Source organism: Neoarius graeffei, chromosome 2 (genome assembly GCF_027579695.1).
Source record: "Neoarius graeffei isolate fNeoGra1 chromosome 2, fNeoGra1.pri, whole genome shotgun sequence".
In the NCBI taxonomy this organism is placed as follows: domain Eukaryota; kingdom Metazoa; phylum Chordata; class Actinopteri; order Siluriformes; family Ariidae; genus Neoarius; species Neoarius graeffei.
In genome coordinates this window covers 54847251-54864678 of record NC_083570.1, presented here as the reverse complement: position 1 = coordinate 54864678, position 17428 = coordinate 54847251, and the positions used below count along the sequence as shown (strand labels likewise).

At 39.4% G+C, this 17428-nt stretch overlaps 1 protein-coding gene and 1 long non-coding RNA gene across 4 annotated transcripts in view; one reads left to right on the top strand and one right to left on the bottom strand.

Moving 5' to 3' along the window:
* LOC132881694 (von Willebrand factor A domain-containing protein 5A-like) overlaps positions 1 to 6809 on the top strand; it is a 69675-nt gene extending 62866 nt beyond the window's left edge. For 2 of the 3 annotated variants that reach the window (XM_060914459.1, XM_060914460.1), the window contains exons 19-22: positions 588 to 620; positions 2441 to 2580; positions 6139 to 6262; positions 6487 to 6809. In XM_060914459.1, the coding sequence (XP_060770442.1) occupies positions 588 to 620; positions 2441 to 2580; positions 6139 to 6262; positions 6487 to 6566 (377 nt within the window). In that variant the 3' untranslated portion in view covers positions 6567 to 6809. The remainder of the gene's footprint in view (positions 1 to 587; positions 621 to 2440; positions 2581 to 6138; positions 6263 to 6486) is intronic. The other variant, XM_060914461.1, reaches the window with a different exon arrangement.
* Positions 6810 to 13426: 6617 nt separating this feature from the next.
* Positions 13427 to 14025, bottom strand: LOC132873092 (uncharacterized). The gene is made up of 3 exons (XR_009651530.1): positions 13844 to 14025; positions 13594 to 13662; positions 13427 to 13497 (listed from the first exon to the last, which is right to left on the bottom strand). It is a non-coding gene; the product is annotated as an uncharacterized LOC132873092 (long non-coding RNA).
* Between the last annotated feature and the right edge of the window lie 3403 nt (positions 14026 to 17428).

Sequence of the window (17428 nt, the reverse complement as noted above, 5' to 3'; positions counted from 1 at the left end):
TCATCTGAATTTTGGAAATAAATGTGTCCTATTCAATCAAGAAATTCAAACTGAACAGAGATTTGTTTCTACAGCAGGACAATGATCAAAAACCTACCTCATAATCCACTATAAACTTCTTCATTAAACACAAATTGGAAAGTTTGGAATGGCCCTCATAGTCTTCTGACTTGAACGCATCTGAGTATACTGTATGTAGGTAGATTTTAAATGTGTTGTGTATCCCAAGTGGCTCAAGAATATTTCAAAACTAAAAGCATTCTGCAAAGAATAGTGAATGGAAATTCCTAAAACAAAAATAGAAAAACTCCTAGCTGGCTACGAAAAGCATCTGAAAGCTGTAATACAGTCGAGTCCATGCGTATTTGGACAGTGACACAATTTTTTATCCCCCGCTGGCCGAAAGGCCCGAAGGGGGATTATGTTGTGGCAGTGTCCATCTGTGCTGCAGTTTTTTTCAGACATGATAATTATAATGCCATGATGGTAGGATGATGGTGCCTTTTGTAAAACAGATACTTATTAATGAATTTGTTGAGCTCAATTCTCAAATGTTTGTGAAGCTAAAAGAATTTTCATTGCTTTAGAACTTGGTGGCACGGACTTTCGCATGAGGCCAGGTAATGTTCAGCAATGACATTGTAAGGAACCTCTCGTGTGTGTGTGTGTGTGTGTATCAAGATTTGGACAGTGGCACCATTTTCATAATTTTGCCTCTGTACAGCACCACAGTGAAATTGAAATTAAGCAATTAAGATGTGATGTGATGTGATTGGTGAATGTGAGTGTGAATGGTTGTCTGTGTCTATGTGTCAGCCCTGTGATGACCTGGCAACTTGTCCAGGGTGTACCCCGCCTTTCGCCCATAGTCAGCTGGGATAGGCTCCAGCTTGCCTGCGACCCTGTAGAAGGATAAAGCGGCTAGAGATAATGAGATGAGATGAGATGAAGATGTGATTGAAGTGCAGACTTTTGGCATTTATTTAAGGAGTTTAACAAAAATAGCTTGCTAGAAAGCCTGCCCAGTTCTGGAACAAGATTCTTTGGACAGATGAAACAAAGATTAACTATTACCAGAATGATGTGAAGAGTATGGAGAAGGAAAGGAAGGGCTCATGATCTAAAGCTTACCACCATCATCTGTCAAACATGGTGTACATGGGCATGTATGGTTGCCAATGGAACTGGGTCACTGGTGTTTATTGATGTGATTGCTGATAGAAGTAGCAGGATGAATTCTGAAGTACAGTATATAGAGCTATACTTTCTGCTCAAATTCAGCCACATGCTGAAAAAAAACCCAATAGGACAGTGCTTCAGATTACAGATGGATAATGACCCAAAACATCCCATGAAAGCTACCCAAGAGCTTCTTAATTCAAAGACATGGAATGTTCTTAAAAGTCCAAGGCAGTCAACCCAGTTGAGCATGCTTTTCACTCACTGAAGACAAAACTGAAGGCATGAAGACCCACAAACAAGCAGCAACTGAAGGGGGCAGCAGTAAAGCATCTCAAGAAGGAAACTCATTCGGTGACGTCCAGAGGTACCAGACTTCCAGATTAAAATGTTGATCATATTTATAATAATGTTAGTTTGTCCAATTACTTTTGTGCCTGTGAATATGGAGGAACTATATTAAAAAATGGCTATAATTCCTAAACAGATGAGTCAATATTTTTGTTAAACCCCTTGAATTAAAGCTGAAAGTCTACACTTCACATTGTGATTGCTTCATTTCAAATCCATTGTAGTGGTGTACAAAATTAGAAAAATTGTCACTGACCAAATACTTATGGACCTTGGAATACCTACGTATATATGATGTGTATTGATGAACTTTTCTCCTTATTATTACTCATCTCACCTCATTATCTCTAGACGCTTTATCCTTCTGCAGGGTCGCAGGCAAGCTGAAGCCTATCCCAGCTGACTACGGGCGAAAGGCGGGGTACACCCTGGACAAGTCGCCAGGTCATCACGGGGCCTTATTACTATTTATTTTTATTATTTAGTAAGATCTATGGGCGGCACGGTGGTGTAGTGGTTAGCGCTGTCGCCTCACAGCAAGAAGGTCCTGGGTTCGAGCCCCGGGGCCGGCGAGGGCCTTTCTGTGTGGAGTTTGCATGTTCTCCCCGTGTCCGCGTGGGTTTCCTCCGGGTGCTCCGGTTTCCCCCACAGTCCAAAGACATGCAGGTTAGGTTAACTGGTGACTCTAAATTGAGCGTAGGTGTGAATGTGAGTGTGAATGGTTGTCTGTGTCTATGTGTCAGCCCTGTGATGACCTGGCGACTTGTCCAGGGTGTACCCCGCCTTTCGCCCGTAGTCAGCTGGGATAGGCTCCAGCTTGCCTGCGACCCTGTAGAACAGGATAAAGCAGCTAGAGATAATGAGAATGAGTAAGATCTATGTTTATATATCTATATTGATGTCTCTTTAGAAATTTCTGAAGCTCCAAAGGACCCGTTGTTGCAGCTTATCTCCCTCCAGAAGGCTTCGGGTTGCTGGAAAATGGGGTCCACACTTGCAGAGGTCTTTGGGAAGGGAGAAAAAGAGTTGGTCGAGCAGATTCCTTCACAGGTCAATGCCCATTTAATATTTGTGACATGTGTGACCATCATGGAAATTTACCCATGAAGCCTAAATTATTACTATTTCTCTGTAATAATATTTATTAATAATTACATATAACTAAGAGTCTCTCCCAACAATGTAAATTTTAGGATATGAAATGGTACTTTAGATGACAAATTGTAACAAGGGTCTTACAGAGGCAGAGTAAGGATCCATATGCATGAGGTTTATTGACAGGAAAATCAGTCAAAACAGCCTGGGTTATTACAAGAAAAAAAAGAAACCCACACCAGAGATAGACAAATCCAGTATAATTTTAAAAATGTGGTCAAAGAACAAGGCAGGGTCAAAATACCAGATATAAAAACATCATAGGCAAAAACAATACAAGGTAACACACAAGATGCAAATAGCTAAAAGAAACATGGCTCAAAACTCACACAAATGTCTGACAAACCATAAGACTTTGCAAAAATGGACAAGTTCATGTGCTTTTTAAATAGTCCAAACAGGACACGAGTAGTGTAACTGAAGAAGCAGTTCCAATTGCAGGGAAGTTTGCGATCTGGTGGTCTGGAAAAGAAGTGTCCAGGATGTTATGTAAATATTCTTCCATAGCCGGACACCAAGCTCTTATCCACAGTGCTGTTAAACATTTTTGTTTCTTTTAAATCACATTTTAAACCATATGCATATAAAGCAATCTACATAACACTCATAAGCAATATACAACTCTGGGGAAAAAAATGAAGAAACCACTTCAGTTTTTTTCTTAAATCAGCATCTCTATGTATGGCAGCCTTTCCATCCCAGTGTCTGTGCTGGAATTCCAACACAAGCACACCTCATTTTACTTAATGAGGTACTGATTAGTTGATCACCTGAACCAAATCTTATTTAACGAGGAAAAGTATTAAAAACCACTGCTGTGGTCATCACTACCCTCTTACAATAGGACCAGTTTGGATGGTGAAAACAGTGCTAGTAGTACCTTAATTGGAATACAAAAGTATCTATTCGTCATGCCAAAAGAGTTAAAAAGAAAAGTTTTGAGTGAGAAAAAGAAGGGTTCAATTCTGGCTTTACTGGCAGAGGGATACAGTGAGCGTCAGGTTGTGTCCATCCTCAAAATTTCAAAGACGGTAGGTCATAAGAACAAGGTCAAGCAGCAGACATTGGGGACAATAAAGTTACAGACTGGCAGAAGGCAAAAACAACTCTCCACTGACCAGGATGATCGTCAACTCCTTCAAATGTTACTCAACAACCGTAGGATGACATCAAGTGACCTAGAAAAAGAATGGCAAATGGCAGCTGGTGTTAAGTGCATGGCAAGGATGGTTTGAAGCAGGCTCCTCCAGGTGGGGTTGAAGTCATGCAAAGCTAGAAAAAGCCCTTCATCAGTGAGAAGCAAAGAAGAGCCAGGCTGAGGTTTGATAGACCATAAGGATTGGACTGTAGATGACTGGAGTAAGGTCATCTTCACTGATAGGAAAAGCTGAAAATTGAACTCATCACCTGGTTATCTAATGGTTAGACAGAGACCTGGAGAGGCCTACAAGCCAGGTCTCGCACCCATTGTGAAATTTGGTGGAGGATTGAGGATCATCTGGGGGTGCTTCAGCAAGGCTGGAATGGGGCAGATCTTTATTTGTGAAAGACATATTACTCAAGCCATGTACAAGGTTTTCCTGAAAGAAAACTTGCTTCCTTCTGCTCTGACAATGTTCCTTAACTCTGAGGATTGGGATTTCCAGCAAGACAATGCTCCATGCCAAACAGCCAGGTCAATCAAGGTGTGGATGGAGGTCCACAAGATCAAGACCCTATCATGGCCAGCCCAATCTCCAGACCTGAACCCCATTTGAAAACCTCTGGAATGTGATCAAGAGGAAGATGGATGGTCACAAGCTATCAAACAAAGCTGAGCTGATTGTATTTTTGCATCAGGAGTGGTATAAAGTCACCCAAGTGCAATGTGAAAGACTGGTGGAGAGCATGCCAAGACCCATGAAAGCGATGATTTATATGTCAGGATTATTCCACCAAATATTGATTTCTGAACTCATCCTAAGTTCGAACATTAGAATTGTGTTTAAAATTGAATATCTTGATTTCAATGCATTATTCAAGGTCTGAAAACACTTAATCTTTTTGTTACTTTGACCAGTTGTCATGTTCTGCTATTAAATGCTCTAAGTGACAGTATTCTTATGTGAAATTTGGGGGAAATTATGTCAGTAGTTCATGGAACAAAACAAAAATGTTCATGTTCCTCAAGACACATACCTATAAATGGTAAAACCAGAGAAACTGACAATTTTGCAGTGTTCTTTTAATTTTTTTTTTCCAGAGCTGTACATATAGCAATATAGTGGTGCTTAAAAGTTTGTGAACCCTTTATAATTTTCTGTATTTCTGCATAAATATGACTTAAAACAGAATCAGATTTTCACATAAGTCCTAAAAGTAGATAAAGGGAACCCAATTAAACAAATGGAAAAAAACTATTATGCTCTGTCATTTATGTACTAAGGAAAACGATCCAATATTACATATGTGAGTGGCAAAAGTATGTGAAACTTTGCTTTCAGTATCTGGTGTGACCCCCTTGTGCAGCAGTAACTGCAACTAAACATTTCTGGTAACTATTGATCAGTCCTGCATATCAGCCTGGAGGAATTTCAGCCCATTCCTCTGTACAGAACAGCTTCAACTCTGGGATGTTGGTGGGTTTCCTTGTTTGAACTGCTCACACAACATTTCTACTGGATTAAAATAATTTGGCTCTCATTCTTTGATAGAATGACGTGTGCTTCGGGTCATTGTCTTCCTCCATGAACCACTTTCTCTTGAGATTCGGTTGACAGACAGATGTCCTACATTTTCCTTTAGAATTCACTGGAATAATTCAAAATTCATTGTTCCATCAATGATGACAAGCTCTCCTGGCTCAGAAGCAGGAAAACAGGCCCAGACCATGATACTACCATCACCATGTTTCACAGATGGGATAAGGTTCTTATGCTGAAATGCAGTGTTTTCCTTTCTGCACACATTAATAATTTTCTGCTCATAATTATGCGCACACAATTACTTTTCTGCTCACTGCAGTTGAAAAGAGTAAATTAGGTGAGTTACTTTTTTCTTCCTGGTAGCTCTAACAAATCTGGCCATTTTTCTTTGACCTCTCTTATCAACAAGGCATTTCCACCCACACAACTGTCACTCACCTCAGTATTTTTTGTTGATTTTTTTTTTTGCACAATTCTGTGTAAACTTTAGGGATTGTTGTGTGTGAAATTCCTAGGATCAGCAGTTTCTGAAATACTCAAACCAGTCCATCTGGTATCAGCATACATTCCATGATCAAAGTCCCAGAGATTTTTTTCTTCATTCAGATGTTTGATGTGAACATTGTGCGAAGATCTTGACCTGTATCTGCATGATTTTATGCATTGTGCTGCTGCCACATGATTGATTAGATAACTACATGAATATGCAGGTGTTGTTCCTAATAAACTGGTGAGTGTACGTTAGTTTCCTGTTTGGTTTTGTGTGCAGATGAAGCCAGATGTCTGGGCTACACTTCTGGCTCTGATTTGGTTACATGGCTTTAAGATCGATGCACAGGTTGAGTGGCAAATTTTGGCCATGAAAGCAGTGGCATGGATCCGCACTCAGAAAGGTAAAGTCTACGTTTCAGCAATTAGTTACTAATAATGAAATGAAAAAAGTAAAAAGAAAAATGGATAATTTGTACTGCTCAAAAATTCCACATTTTGATGAAGCAGTTTTCTGTTAAAGGGAAATGTTTAACCAACACAACATTACCAGATTTAACACGAACATTTTTACATTGTCTTGCTGTTATGGCGATGATGACAACGTGTGTGTGCACATATGTTTCAGTGGTGAACCAGTCAGAGTGTGTACAAGTAGGAAACGCTCTACTGGGCTGTCAAGTTAAAGAAGACGCTCTTGGGCTCTGAAGACTTTACCCTCTTACAGCATCCACAGAAAAGCCTTGGCATCATTTCTCTTTCCTATATTTTAAGAGTTTTACTTTCATTAGCATGCTTTTACTTATAAGATGTTGGCGATGGGATTGCTAGTATGACCAAAAACCCTGGATACTTGATTATTCTGTAGTGATAAAGTAAACAAATACATACATATATTTACACAGATTTTTTTTGTCAATTGCAAATAATTAAAATACATGAGCAACATTATATTTTCATGTGTAAAATGCTTTCTTTAGTTCAGGTTTTATTTTTATATGCATTAGATGGTGTGAAGTATGTGGTGTTGCCCCAAGAATTCAGCAAGGTCAGTGTGTGACAGGTTTAATGCAGCTGTTGCCTGCTAAGGATTAATGTCTAGATGTATAAAGGCTGTTTGAAATGTGTAATAATAGTTCACAATAACAATAGTGAAATGAGGAAGTGGAGAGAGAGAAGGCCCTCTTCTGCATTCTTGGAACCGTGGAGCACCATGGATTGATTGCCATCATTGACAATAGATATTACATTATCTATTGTCCAATCATTTTGAATATTTACTGGTTTCATATAAAGCTTTTGAAGCACTTTGCTTGCACAGCTAATAAAGAACTTTTGTCTGAAATAGGAAACCACAACAATGATCAAAACCAGAATAACAAAGTGACAATATAGCAAGGCTTGGTGACAACAGGTAGAAACACAATGAGTGTATACTTTGCATTTCAAATTGCAAGCCTTAAAGCTTTGCACTTGTGGGTAAAACATGTTATAATATTTTTATAGCAGAGCCCCATACTTGTAGAAATGCATCAACCTGATTTTTGATAGCTTGAACATACAACATCCATATGCATAACGAACGTTTACCACCACAGAGAACCCAATCATAAGTGCAAGGCAACATACCTCAAACATCTGACCACCAGGCAATGAAATTTGTATCTTTATTTACATCAGATAGATGGGTTTTTATCCAGCCCTTATTTTTAATTTGCTTTTTTAAAAAAATATGGGATTATTTACTAACGCATATTATGAAAAATATTCACAACAGTTTCATATAAAACTAGTTAAAACAGTGTCCACTAGCTTGTTGGTACGGTGCCCTTAAAGTGCCATTCCACCATTGGATGTATTTTTTTTGGCATAAAATACAATATATTTTATGACAACATGACTAGACAGAGAAATCTTTTAGCTTCAAAATGATATATCAAGCATAACTTTTTGACAATGACAAGTATATTAATTTTGCGACCAAAGTCACCTACCCTTTTAATTTCCGCGTGGTAGTGAAACGTGATGTCATCGGCAGGTTCCCCTTCTTGTGTACCACGTCACATGTGACGTGGCACAGATTATCAGCAATGGCGGATAGAACGCGATTGTCAGCTTCGGAAAAGAAGCGAAGGAAAATAGCAAGTGATGCCCAAAGGAGACGGTCGATGGTGAATATCGGCACAGCAATCGACAAGTGGAAATCGCGTTCTATCCGCCATTGCTGATAATCTATGCCACGTCACACGTGACGTGGTACACAAGAAGGGGAACCTGCCGATGACATCACGCGTGGAAATTAAAAGGGTAGGTGACTTTGGTCGCAAAATTAATATACTTGTCGTTGTCAAAAAATTATGTTTGATATATCATTTTGAAGCTAAAAGATTTCTCTGTCTAGTCATGTTGTCATAAAATATATTGTATTTTATGCCAAAGAATACATCCAATGGTGGAATGGCACTTTAAGGTTCACAGCGAAGAAAAATAAGGGGATGTCAAGAAAACGTATGCTCACTTTGCAAAGCGCGCTCTCTGTTTACAAAATAGCGCGTTCGTTTAAATATAACGTGCGCTCATATAACTAAATCGTGACCTCGATATGCAAAAATTGTGTGCTCGCCTATCTAAAATGTGCTCTTATTTTCATTTGCTTAAAATGTGTGCACGGTTTGTATGAAATGTGCCCTGTTTTTATTCAGTCATCATTCAATTTTGCAAAACGAGTGCACCTATTATCAAATGTTTTACAGAGGGCATGAAAAATAAACATGTCAAAACTATATTCTGGCTTCTGCTCATTAATCTATTCTTAAGCTGCTTGAAGTAAAACAATTGTTGTCATTGTGCCATTGAAAATGACTGTATGTGCTCCATCTAAACAGTTATTAGAGGACGAACTATGTCCCTCAAGGTAATGTATAACTCGAGTGCTTGGTCAGAACAATAGAGTGCTTCGAGGTCAGCGCGAACCCAGCGGCAGCCATATTGGAAGTCAAAGCGCGCTGTGTCAGTGCATTGTTGTTGTCCAGCGAAGCAAAAAGGGGTGACAATGCCGAATACGCGTGTCATTGCTGGCTGTAGTAGCCGGGGGGAAAAGGGTGGCAAAAGCTTCCACAGACTCCCTAAAGTCGTGACTAACCAGGGAATTGCAGCACAGGAGAAAAGCGAGCGGAGGAGACGACAGTGGCTGGCTGCCATTAACCGATCAAATTTAGGACAACTTGACTGTATCCGGATTTGTTCTGATCACTTTGTGACAGGTAGGCAATGCCGGGGTGGCCCTATATTTAGCCGGGACCATCCCCGGCCCAAACCATCAATGGTGGCCTGCTTGGAGCATGGGGAAAATAATTTTCACTAATTTTGGTCACTGATCTTATTCTTGCATTAATCATCAATTCAACTGCACTCTGCATTTTCACATGGCAGCCCAGACGCCGACAGCATCGCAGCAGATTAAATAGGCGCTACCAAATAAGGAAATTCTCCCCTCCCCTCTATTGCAGTTGGTTTGGTCCAAGACTCCTCCTCTGTATTGCGGGGAACTTAAACAACATTGGCGTGAAAAATTGACAGATATGTTCTCAAGACCAGCTGGTAGGTTACGAAAGATATGGAGTATGATAACCCTGTTTGTCGATTTTATCAGTCTATGCTAGGCCTATAATGTGTCGATAGTTTGCGATGTCAATTCAGCTGCTTGATGAGCATGGTGAAGTTAGTTTCAGGTTGGATATTCGTTGGATATTCAGATATCAGTGAATTCGTTGGATATTCAGATATCAGTGAAATACCATTGTTTTTCAATGGGGAAACACTTTTTTTCAATAGCTTTGACATAAAGTGACCTTGGGACCCCAAACTTTGCAGCATGCATCACCTATACAGGTGCAATAGGGCACACCCCAAATTATTGGATTTTAGTTCCTCTTCAATGTATATCTCCATCAATTTAAAATACCATTGTTTTTCAATGGGGAAACACTTTTTTTCAATAGCTTTGACATAAAGTGACCTTGGGACCCCAAACCTTGCAGCATGCATCATCTATACAGGTGCAATAGGGCACACCCAAAATGATTGGATTTTAGTTCCTCTTCAATATATATCTCCATCAGTTTAAAATACCATTGTTTTTCAATGGGGAAACACTTTTTTTTTCAATAGCTTTGACATAAAGTGACCTTGGGACCCCAAACTTTGCAGCATGCATCACCTATACAGGCGCAATAGGGCACACCCCAAATTATTGGATTTTAGTTCCTCTTCAATGTATATCTCCATCAATTTAAAATACCATTGTTTTTCAATGGGGAAACACTTTTTTTTTTTCAATAGCTTTGACATAAAGTGACCTTGGGACCCCAAACTTTGCAGCATGCATCACCTATACAGGCGCAATAGGGCACACCCCAAATTATTGGATTTTAGTTCCTCTTCAATGTATATCTCCATCAATTTAAAATACCATTGTTTTTCAATGGGGAAACACTTTTTTTTTCAATAGCTTTGACATAAAGTGACCTTGGGACCCCAAACCTTGCAGCATGCATCACCTATACAGGCGCAATAGGGCACACCCCAAATTATTGGATTTTAGTTCCTCTTCAATGTATATCTCCATCAATTTAAAATACCATTGTTTTTCAATGGGGAAACACTTTTTTTTTTCAATAGCTTTGACATAAAGTGACCTTGGGACCCCAAACTTTGCGGCATGCATCACCTATACAGGCGCAATAGGGCACACCCCAAATTATTGGAATTTAGTTCCTCTTCAATGTATATCTCCATCAATTTAAAATACCATTGTTTTTCAATGGGGAAACACTTTTTTTCAATAGCTTTGACAGAAAGTGACCTTGGAAACCCAAACCTTGCAGCATGCTTCAGCTACATAGGCTCAATGAGGCACACCCCACATTTTGGATTGTAGTTCCTCTTCAATGTATATCTTCACCAATTTAAAATACCACTGTGTTTCAATGGGGAAACCCATTTTTTCAATAGCTTTGACATATAGTGACCTTGGAAAACCCGAACCTTGCAGCATGCTTCAGCTACATGGTCCTAATAAGGCACACTGCAAATTATTGGAATTTAGTTCCTCTTCAACATATATCTTCATCGAATTAAAATGCCATTGTTTTTCTATGGGAAAACCCTTTTTTTCAATAGGTTTGACATAAAGTAATCCTGGGACCCCAAAACTAGCAGCATGCTTCAGCTACATAGGACCAATAAGACACACCCCAAATTATTAGAACTTTATTTTCCTTCAATGTATATACACATTAATTTAAAATACCACTGCTTTTCACAGGGGAACCCAAAATTTTAAATATACATTCACATGATCTTTCACATGACCCAATCTGTCAATATGTTTCACATAAAGTGACAAACGTTGCAACATGTTTAAACCACATGGTACCACTAAAGCACAACACACATTTATTCACACAAAACACAAAGCCATTTTTGTTTTTTTAAGCTGTCCAATGTTGCCTTCACCATGTTGAGACAAAGAGCATGAAACCAACGGTCACATGCGTCGCACTGGATCTGTTGAATGAAACAAATCCATCACTGCACATTCAGTTGTGGACATAATTTTGCCCTTTGAGAAAGGCACTTTACCTTACTCTACATTGCATATTGCATATGGTACTGTAAGTATGTAGATTGTATTGATAAAAGGCAGCTAAATGCATAATTGATTGTTTCTACAGACATCATATAATCATGTCATTCCACATTTAATTTGGCTCGACTCACCCAGTCTGTGTAAGAAGCCGCGTTCCCAGGGGCCTTGTCTGTTCCACACATGCCGCATTCATTTTCAAAGACTGCAAAGTGCATTTGTGCAGTACATTAAATCAGGGGATATGTGTTGAGCATTTAATTTACTGAGATACTCTTGGTACTCTAGTGTACCTGACCCTTTGAGGACTTGGAGAGCCATAAATCTTCTCGCTTCTGCCATGGCTCTCTTTGTTGTGTCGAATTGTATTGTCGGAACGTCTGGGAAAGCTTCCATCACTGCTATGGCCATCTAAATGAACACATTAAAAGTGTCTTCGCAATTGATCACTAAAACATTGTGCATGCAGGGTGCAATAGTATATAAAATGAACAGTAGATATTTATCTTTGGGACAAAGAAACGTTTGAGACAAATGGAAGATTGTGAATTAAAGGAAAGTAGTCTACTACCATTTCAAAAATGTTCAATCCAATAACAAGATGGAGAATTGTGTATAGAAAGCATGTCAGTGGTTAAAACGGTCAGCGGTTGTCAGCAGTTAAAAAAAAACAGGCTGTAAAAGTTGAATAATTTTAAACACAAGGAAAAATATTTCTAAATGAATTATACTGACTGCCAACATGAATGTACTGTACAGATAAAAGGACAACACAGAGGGGCTGCTTCACTCAGAAGTAAAGATGTGGGGGGATTAATTACTTATGTATTACATAAGAAGTGGCCAAAGTTCATACAGGAAACTCTGTGTTGCCGTAATTAGGCTGATGTCATGATGCCATTTTGAATTCAATTCTGAGAGTTTCCTGTTTGAAATAATGAGTGACCAAGATTTGTTCCAACTTTTTCTGTTTTGGGGTTGTATTTCCACTTACTTTTATAACAATGACACCACAACTGCACCCATCCTGCTGAACTGGGTGAGCCATGACAGCACCTTTCCAAGGGATGTCCACCCAGTCGGTATTGCCGTGGCAGGCGCTCCTCATTTTTAAGTATTCGCTAAAGACATATGTGATTTAGTAGGTTCTTTAGACGATACAATACGAATTAAACAATAGCAACTATGTTTAGGAATGAACATGCTGTGCTCCCCCTATCCTCTCAGCTCATGTGCTCCTAAACACTGTCCATGCACTCCCATCTTTACATAGTACATGAGCTCCCACCCCAACACTGAGTACCCTCTCACACCTCAGACACATAAAGTAGACCCCAATTACCTCATTCCCCTTCACATCACATACAAAACAAAGAAGTGTCAAAAAGGAAGTAAAAGTAGTTTGGAAAGTAAAACCCCTGCCACGTTTTACTTCCAACACAGGTGACTTCCCTGAGTGGCTGATCTACCTGTCCACCTATCCACCTGCTGGTTGGATCAGAGTTGTGGCAGGGTTTTAATTTGGTCTTTTTTACTTTTACTTGTCTGAAACCTCTGCATACATATGCATATTTGCTGCCCATATTCCCTTCCTGCCACACACACAGTCCATGTTGCCCAACAGAGTAGTGTATGTTCTTCCATATACTCCCATATTCTCCACACACAGCCTATGCACTGCCCAACCACACCATTTTGCACTTTATGCATTATTAAAGCACTTTATGGTACTTGTGTATGCATGTAACAAACAAAATCCTTGTCACTTTGTCATTATCATTTTATCTTTTTCTATTTTCTTAAATATTGCTTGTGGGGGAATTGCTGTTATTTGATCTAAATGTGATTGATTACAAAGCATCTAAATAATTACAAAAATAACAAAAATAAACCTTACTGTATTCTCTGGGCAGCAAGACATGAGTCCTTGTGTTCATTGGATGCTGGTGATGGGTCGCACACAAAAACTCTGGCAGAATTTGCATGTATGTACTGTGAAATAACAGAGGGTATTATGCAACTAATATTTACAGCTATTTCTCAATATGGTAAACATGTAAATGATTGCTGATGACTAGTGCCACAAACCAGTGCGTTCCAGTGGTTATTTCTGACGTGGATGAATGATATAATGGCTTCATAGTTGTCAAAGTTTACCTATAACATTGAAACATCAATGTTTAATGACAGATGAAAGTGTAACTGGGGTTATTCGTCAAGACTGTGTGGTGTGTCCTGTTTACCATATTTGATAGAGATATTCATGTAGAAATACCTGGTAATTATTGAACTATTCCCATAACACAACATGCCATCAGAGGCAGACACTGAGCATTACCTTCGGTAAACTTTGGCGGCGTACAGACGCCCTGTCCCCAGTCAGAATTACTCCAGCAGTGTAGTGGTCCATTAGATAAATTCTGTCAGCCACATTCAATGCGAAAGCATTGATGTGCATCAGTGCCTGAATAATCTGGCAACATAAGAAAATGTTTCACTAATAAAGTATTCTCACACACCTTGGTCATATGAAAACAAACCACATTTCGTCAATGGAAATAACATAATTATGGCTTATTCATAGTATTTGGCTCACTGAGTAATAGCTATAAGCTTTCATTATGTTTCCATTATTCAAAGGTGCCAGAGGCATGCAGTTTAAAAAAGTTTAAGAACCACTGCTTTAACCCTTTGGTGACTGACCCCTTGAAAATGGTTCCTCCAGGAACGATGACGTTTCAGTTGTCAAGACAACGGAAAAACTAAAATACAAAAACAGAAAGATACGTCACAATGCTCTTGTGCACAAAACAAAATGCTCTTGTATTTGTATTTTAGTTTTTCCGTTGTCTTGACAACTGAAATGTCATGGTTCCTGGAGGAACCATTTTCAAGGGGTCAGTCACCAAAGGGTTAAAGAACATATTGTAAAAACCACTTTTGGTGCAAGACATGCTAAAATGCAAGAATAAAAGCATTAAAAGGCTTTCCTTTTTTGACATGCATTGTAGTACTACTAGGCCTATAGCATAAGCGAAATTTGAGTTGTTCACCTGTACTGTGTAAGTATGTGTGATTGTGGGGCAGGGGATTGATGTGCGTGGCCTGAGCATGGGCTGTGTGTGAAGGGTAACATGGACTTTGCGTGGGGAGTCTATAGACTGGGGGGGGGGGGGGGGGGGGGGGGCGCAGCCATAGAGCAGCATTAAGGTGGGGAATGCCGTCGTTGAAATTCTCTGTCCCCATTTTCAACCATGACTGACGAGTTCAGATCAGGCTCTTTATTGTTGACTGGTGTGCCTTAGTGGTCCCATTGTTACATGCTCTAGGGAGGCATGAACAATTAAAAACCAGGGTGGCGACACAAACCCAAAACGCAAGACGACGTACAGTGAAAAAGTGAAATTTATTTACAAAAGTGCATAACAAAAGGTGATAGAAAAACGGAATTCAAAAGTCCAACAGAGAGGGTGGCAGCCCCAGGAGCCAACCCTCCAACCAAGCCGACAGACGCGCAATGGCAAGGCGAGCGTGCAAAAACCCCAAAGCCCTCTCCTCTCTCTGGCATGTGGAAGCACAGGTTTATAGAGGCCTTCCTCAAGTGGAAACAGGTGAAGGAGAAGGAGCCAATACCAACCGCTATACCTGGGGAGAGAGAGAGAGACACACATGCAAGAGAGAGAAACATGCACACACAGACACAGGAGGCGTAACACGTAACACCCATGTAGCCGAAGCGTTCTGCAAGGTTTGGGGACCCAAAATAGGTTTCCCCATAGAAAAACAATGGTATTTTAATTTGATGAAGATATACATTGAAGAGGAACTAAATTCCAATAATTTGGGGTGTGTCCTATTGCGCCTGTATAGGTGATGCATGCTGCAAGGTTTGGGGTCCCAAGGTCACTTTATGTCAAAGCTATTGAAAAAAAAGTGTTTCCCCATTGAAAAACAATGGTATTTTAAATTGATGGAGATATACATTGAAGAGGAACTAAAATCCAATAATTTTGGGTGTGCCCTATTGCACCTGTATAGGTGATGCATGCTGCAAGGTTTGGGGTCCCAAGGTCACTTTATGTCAAAGCTATTGAAAAAAAAGTGTTTCCCCATTGAAAAACAATGGTATTTTAAATTGATGGAGATATACATTGAAGAGGAACTAAAATCCAATCATTTTGGGTGTGCCCTATTGCACCTGTATAGATGATGCATGCTGCAAGGTTTGGGGTCCCAAGGTCACTTTATGTCAAAGCTATTGAAAAAAAAAGTGTTTCCCCATTGAAAAACAATGGTATTTTAAATTGATGGAGATATACATTGAAGAGGAACTAAAATCCAATAATTTGGGGTGTGCCCTATTGCGCCTGTATAGCTGATGCATGCTGCAAAGTTTGGGGTCCCAAGGTCACTTTATGTCAAAGCTATTGAAAAAAAAGTGTTTCCCCATTGAAAAACAATGGTATTTTAAATTGATGGAGATATATATTGAAGAGGAACTAAAATCCAATAATTTGGGGTGTGCCCTATTGTGCCTGTATAGGTGATGCATGCTGCAAAGTTTGGGGTCCCAAGGTCACTTTATGTCAAAGCTATTGAAAAAAAAGTGTTTCCCCATTGAAAAACAATGGTATTTTAAATTGATGGAGATATACATTGAAGAGGAACTAAAATCCAATCATTTTGGGTGTGCCCTATTGCACCTGTATAGATGATGCATGCTGCAAAGTTTGGGGTCCCAAGGTCACTTTATGTCAAAGCTATTGAAAAAAAAGTGTTTCCCCATTGAAAAACAATGGTATTTTAAATTGATGGAGATATACATTGAAGAGGAACTAAAATCCAATAATTTGGGGTGTGCCCTATTGCACCTGTATAGGTGATGCATGCTGCAAGGTTTGGGGTCCCAAGGTCACTTTATGTCAAAGCTATTGAAAAAAAAGTGTTTCCCCATTGAAAAACAATGGTATTTTAAATTGATGGAGATATACATTGAAGAGGAACCAAAATCCAATAATTTTGGGTGTGCCCTATTGCACCTGTATAGGTGATGCATGCTGCAAGGTTTGGGGTCCCAAGGTCACTTTATGTCAAAGCTATTGAAAAAAAAAGTGTTTCCCCATTGAAAAACAATGGTATTTTAAATTGATGGAGATATACATTGAAGAGGAACTAAAATCCAATAATTTGGGGTGTGCCCTATTGCGCCTGTATAGCTGATGCATGCTGCAAAGTTTGGGGTCCCAAGGTCACTTTATGTCAAAGCTATTGAAAAAAAAGTGTTTCCCCATTGAAAAACAATGGTATTTTAAATTGATGGAGATATATATTGAAGAGGAACTAAAATCCAATAATTTGGGGTGTGCCCTATTGTGCCTGTATAGGTGATGCATGCTGCAAAGTTTGGGGTCCCAAGGTCACTTTATGTCAAAGCTATTGAAAAAAAAGTATTTCCCCATTGAAAAACAATGGTATTTTAAATTGATGGAGATATACATTGAAGAGGAACTAAAATCCAATCATTTTGGGTGTGCCCTATTGCACCTGTATAGATGATGCATGCTGCAAAGTTTGGGGTCCCAAGGTCACTTTATGTCAAAGCTATTGAAAAAAAAGTGTTTCCCCATTGAAAAACAATGGTATTTTAAATTGATGGAGATATACATTGAAGAGGAACTAAAATCCAATAATTTTGGGTGTGCCCTATTGCACCTGTATAGGTGATGCATGCTGCAAGGTTTGGGGTCCCAAGGTCACTTTATGTCAAAGCTATTGAAAAAAAAGTGTTTCCCCATTGAAAAACAATGGTATTTTAAATTGATGGAGATATACATTGAAGAGGAACTAAAATCCAATAATTTGGGGTGTGCCCTATTGCACCTGTATAGGTGATGCATGCTGCAAGGTTTGGGGTCCCAAGGTC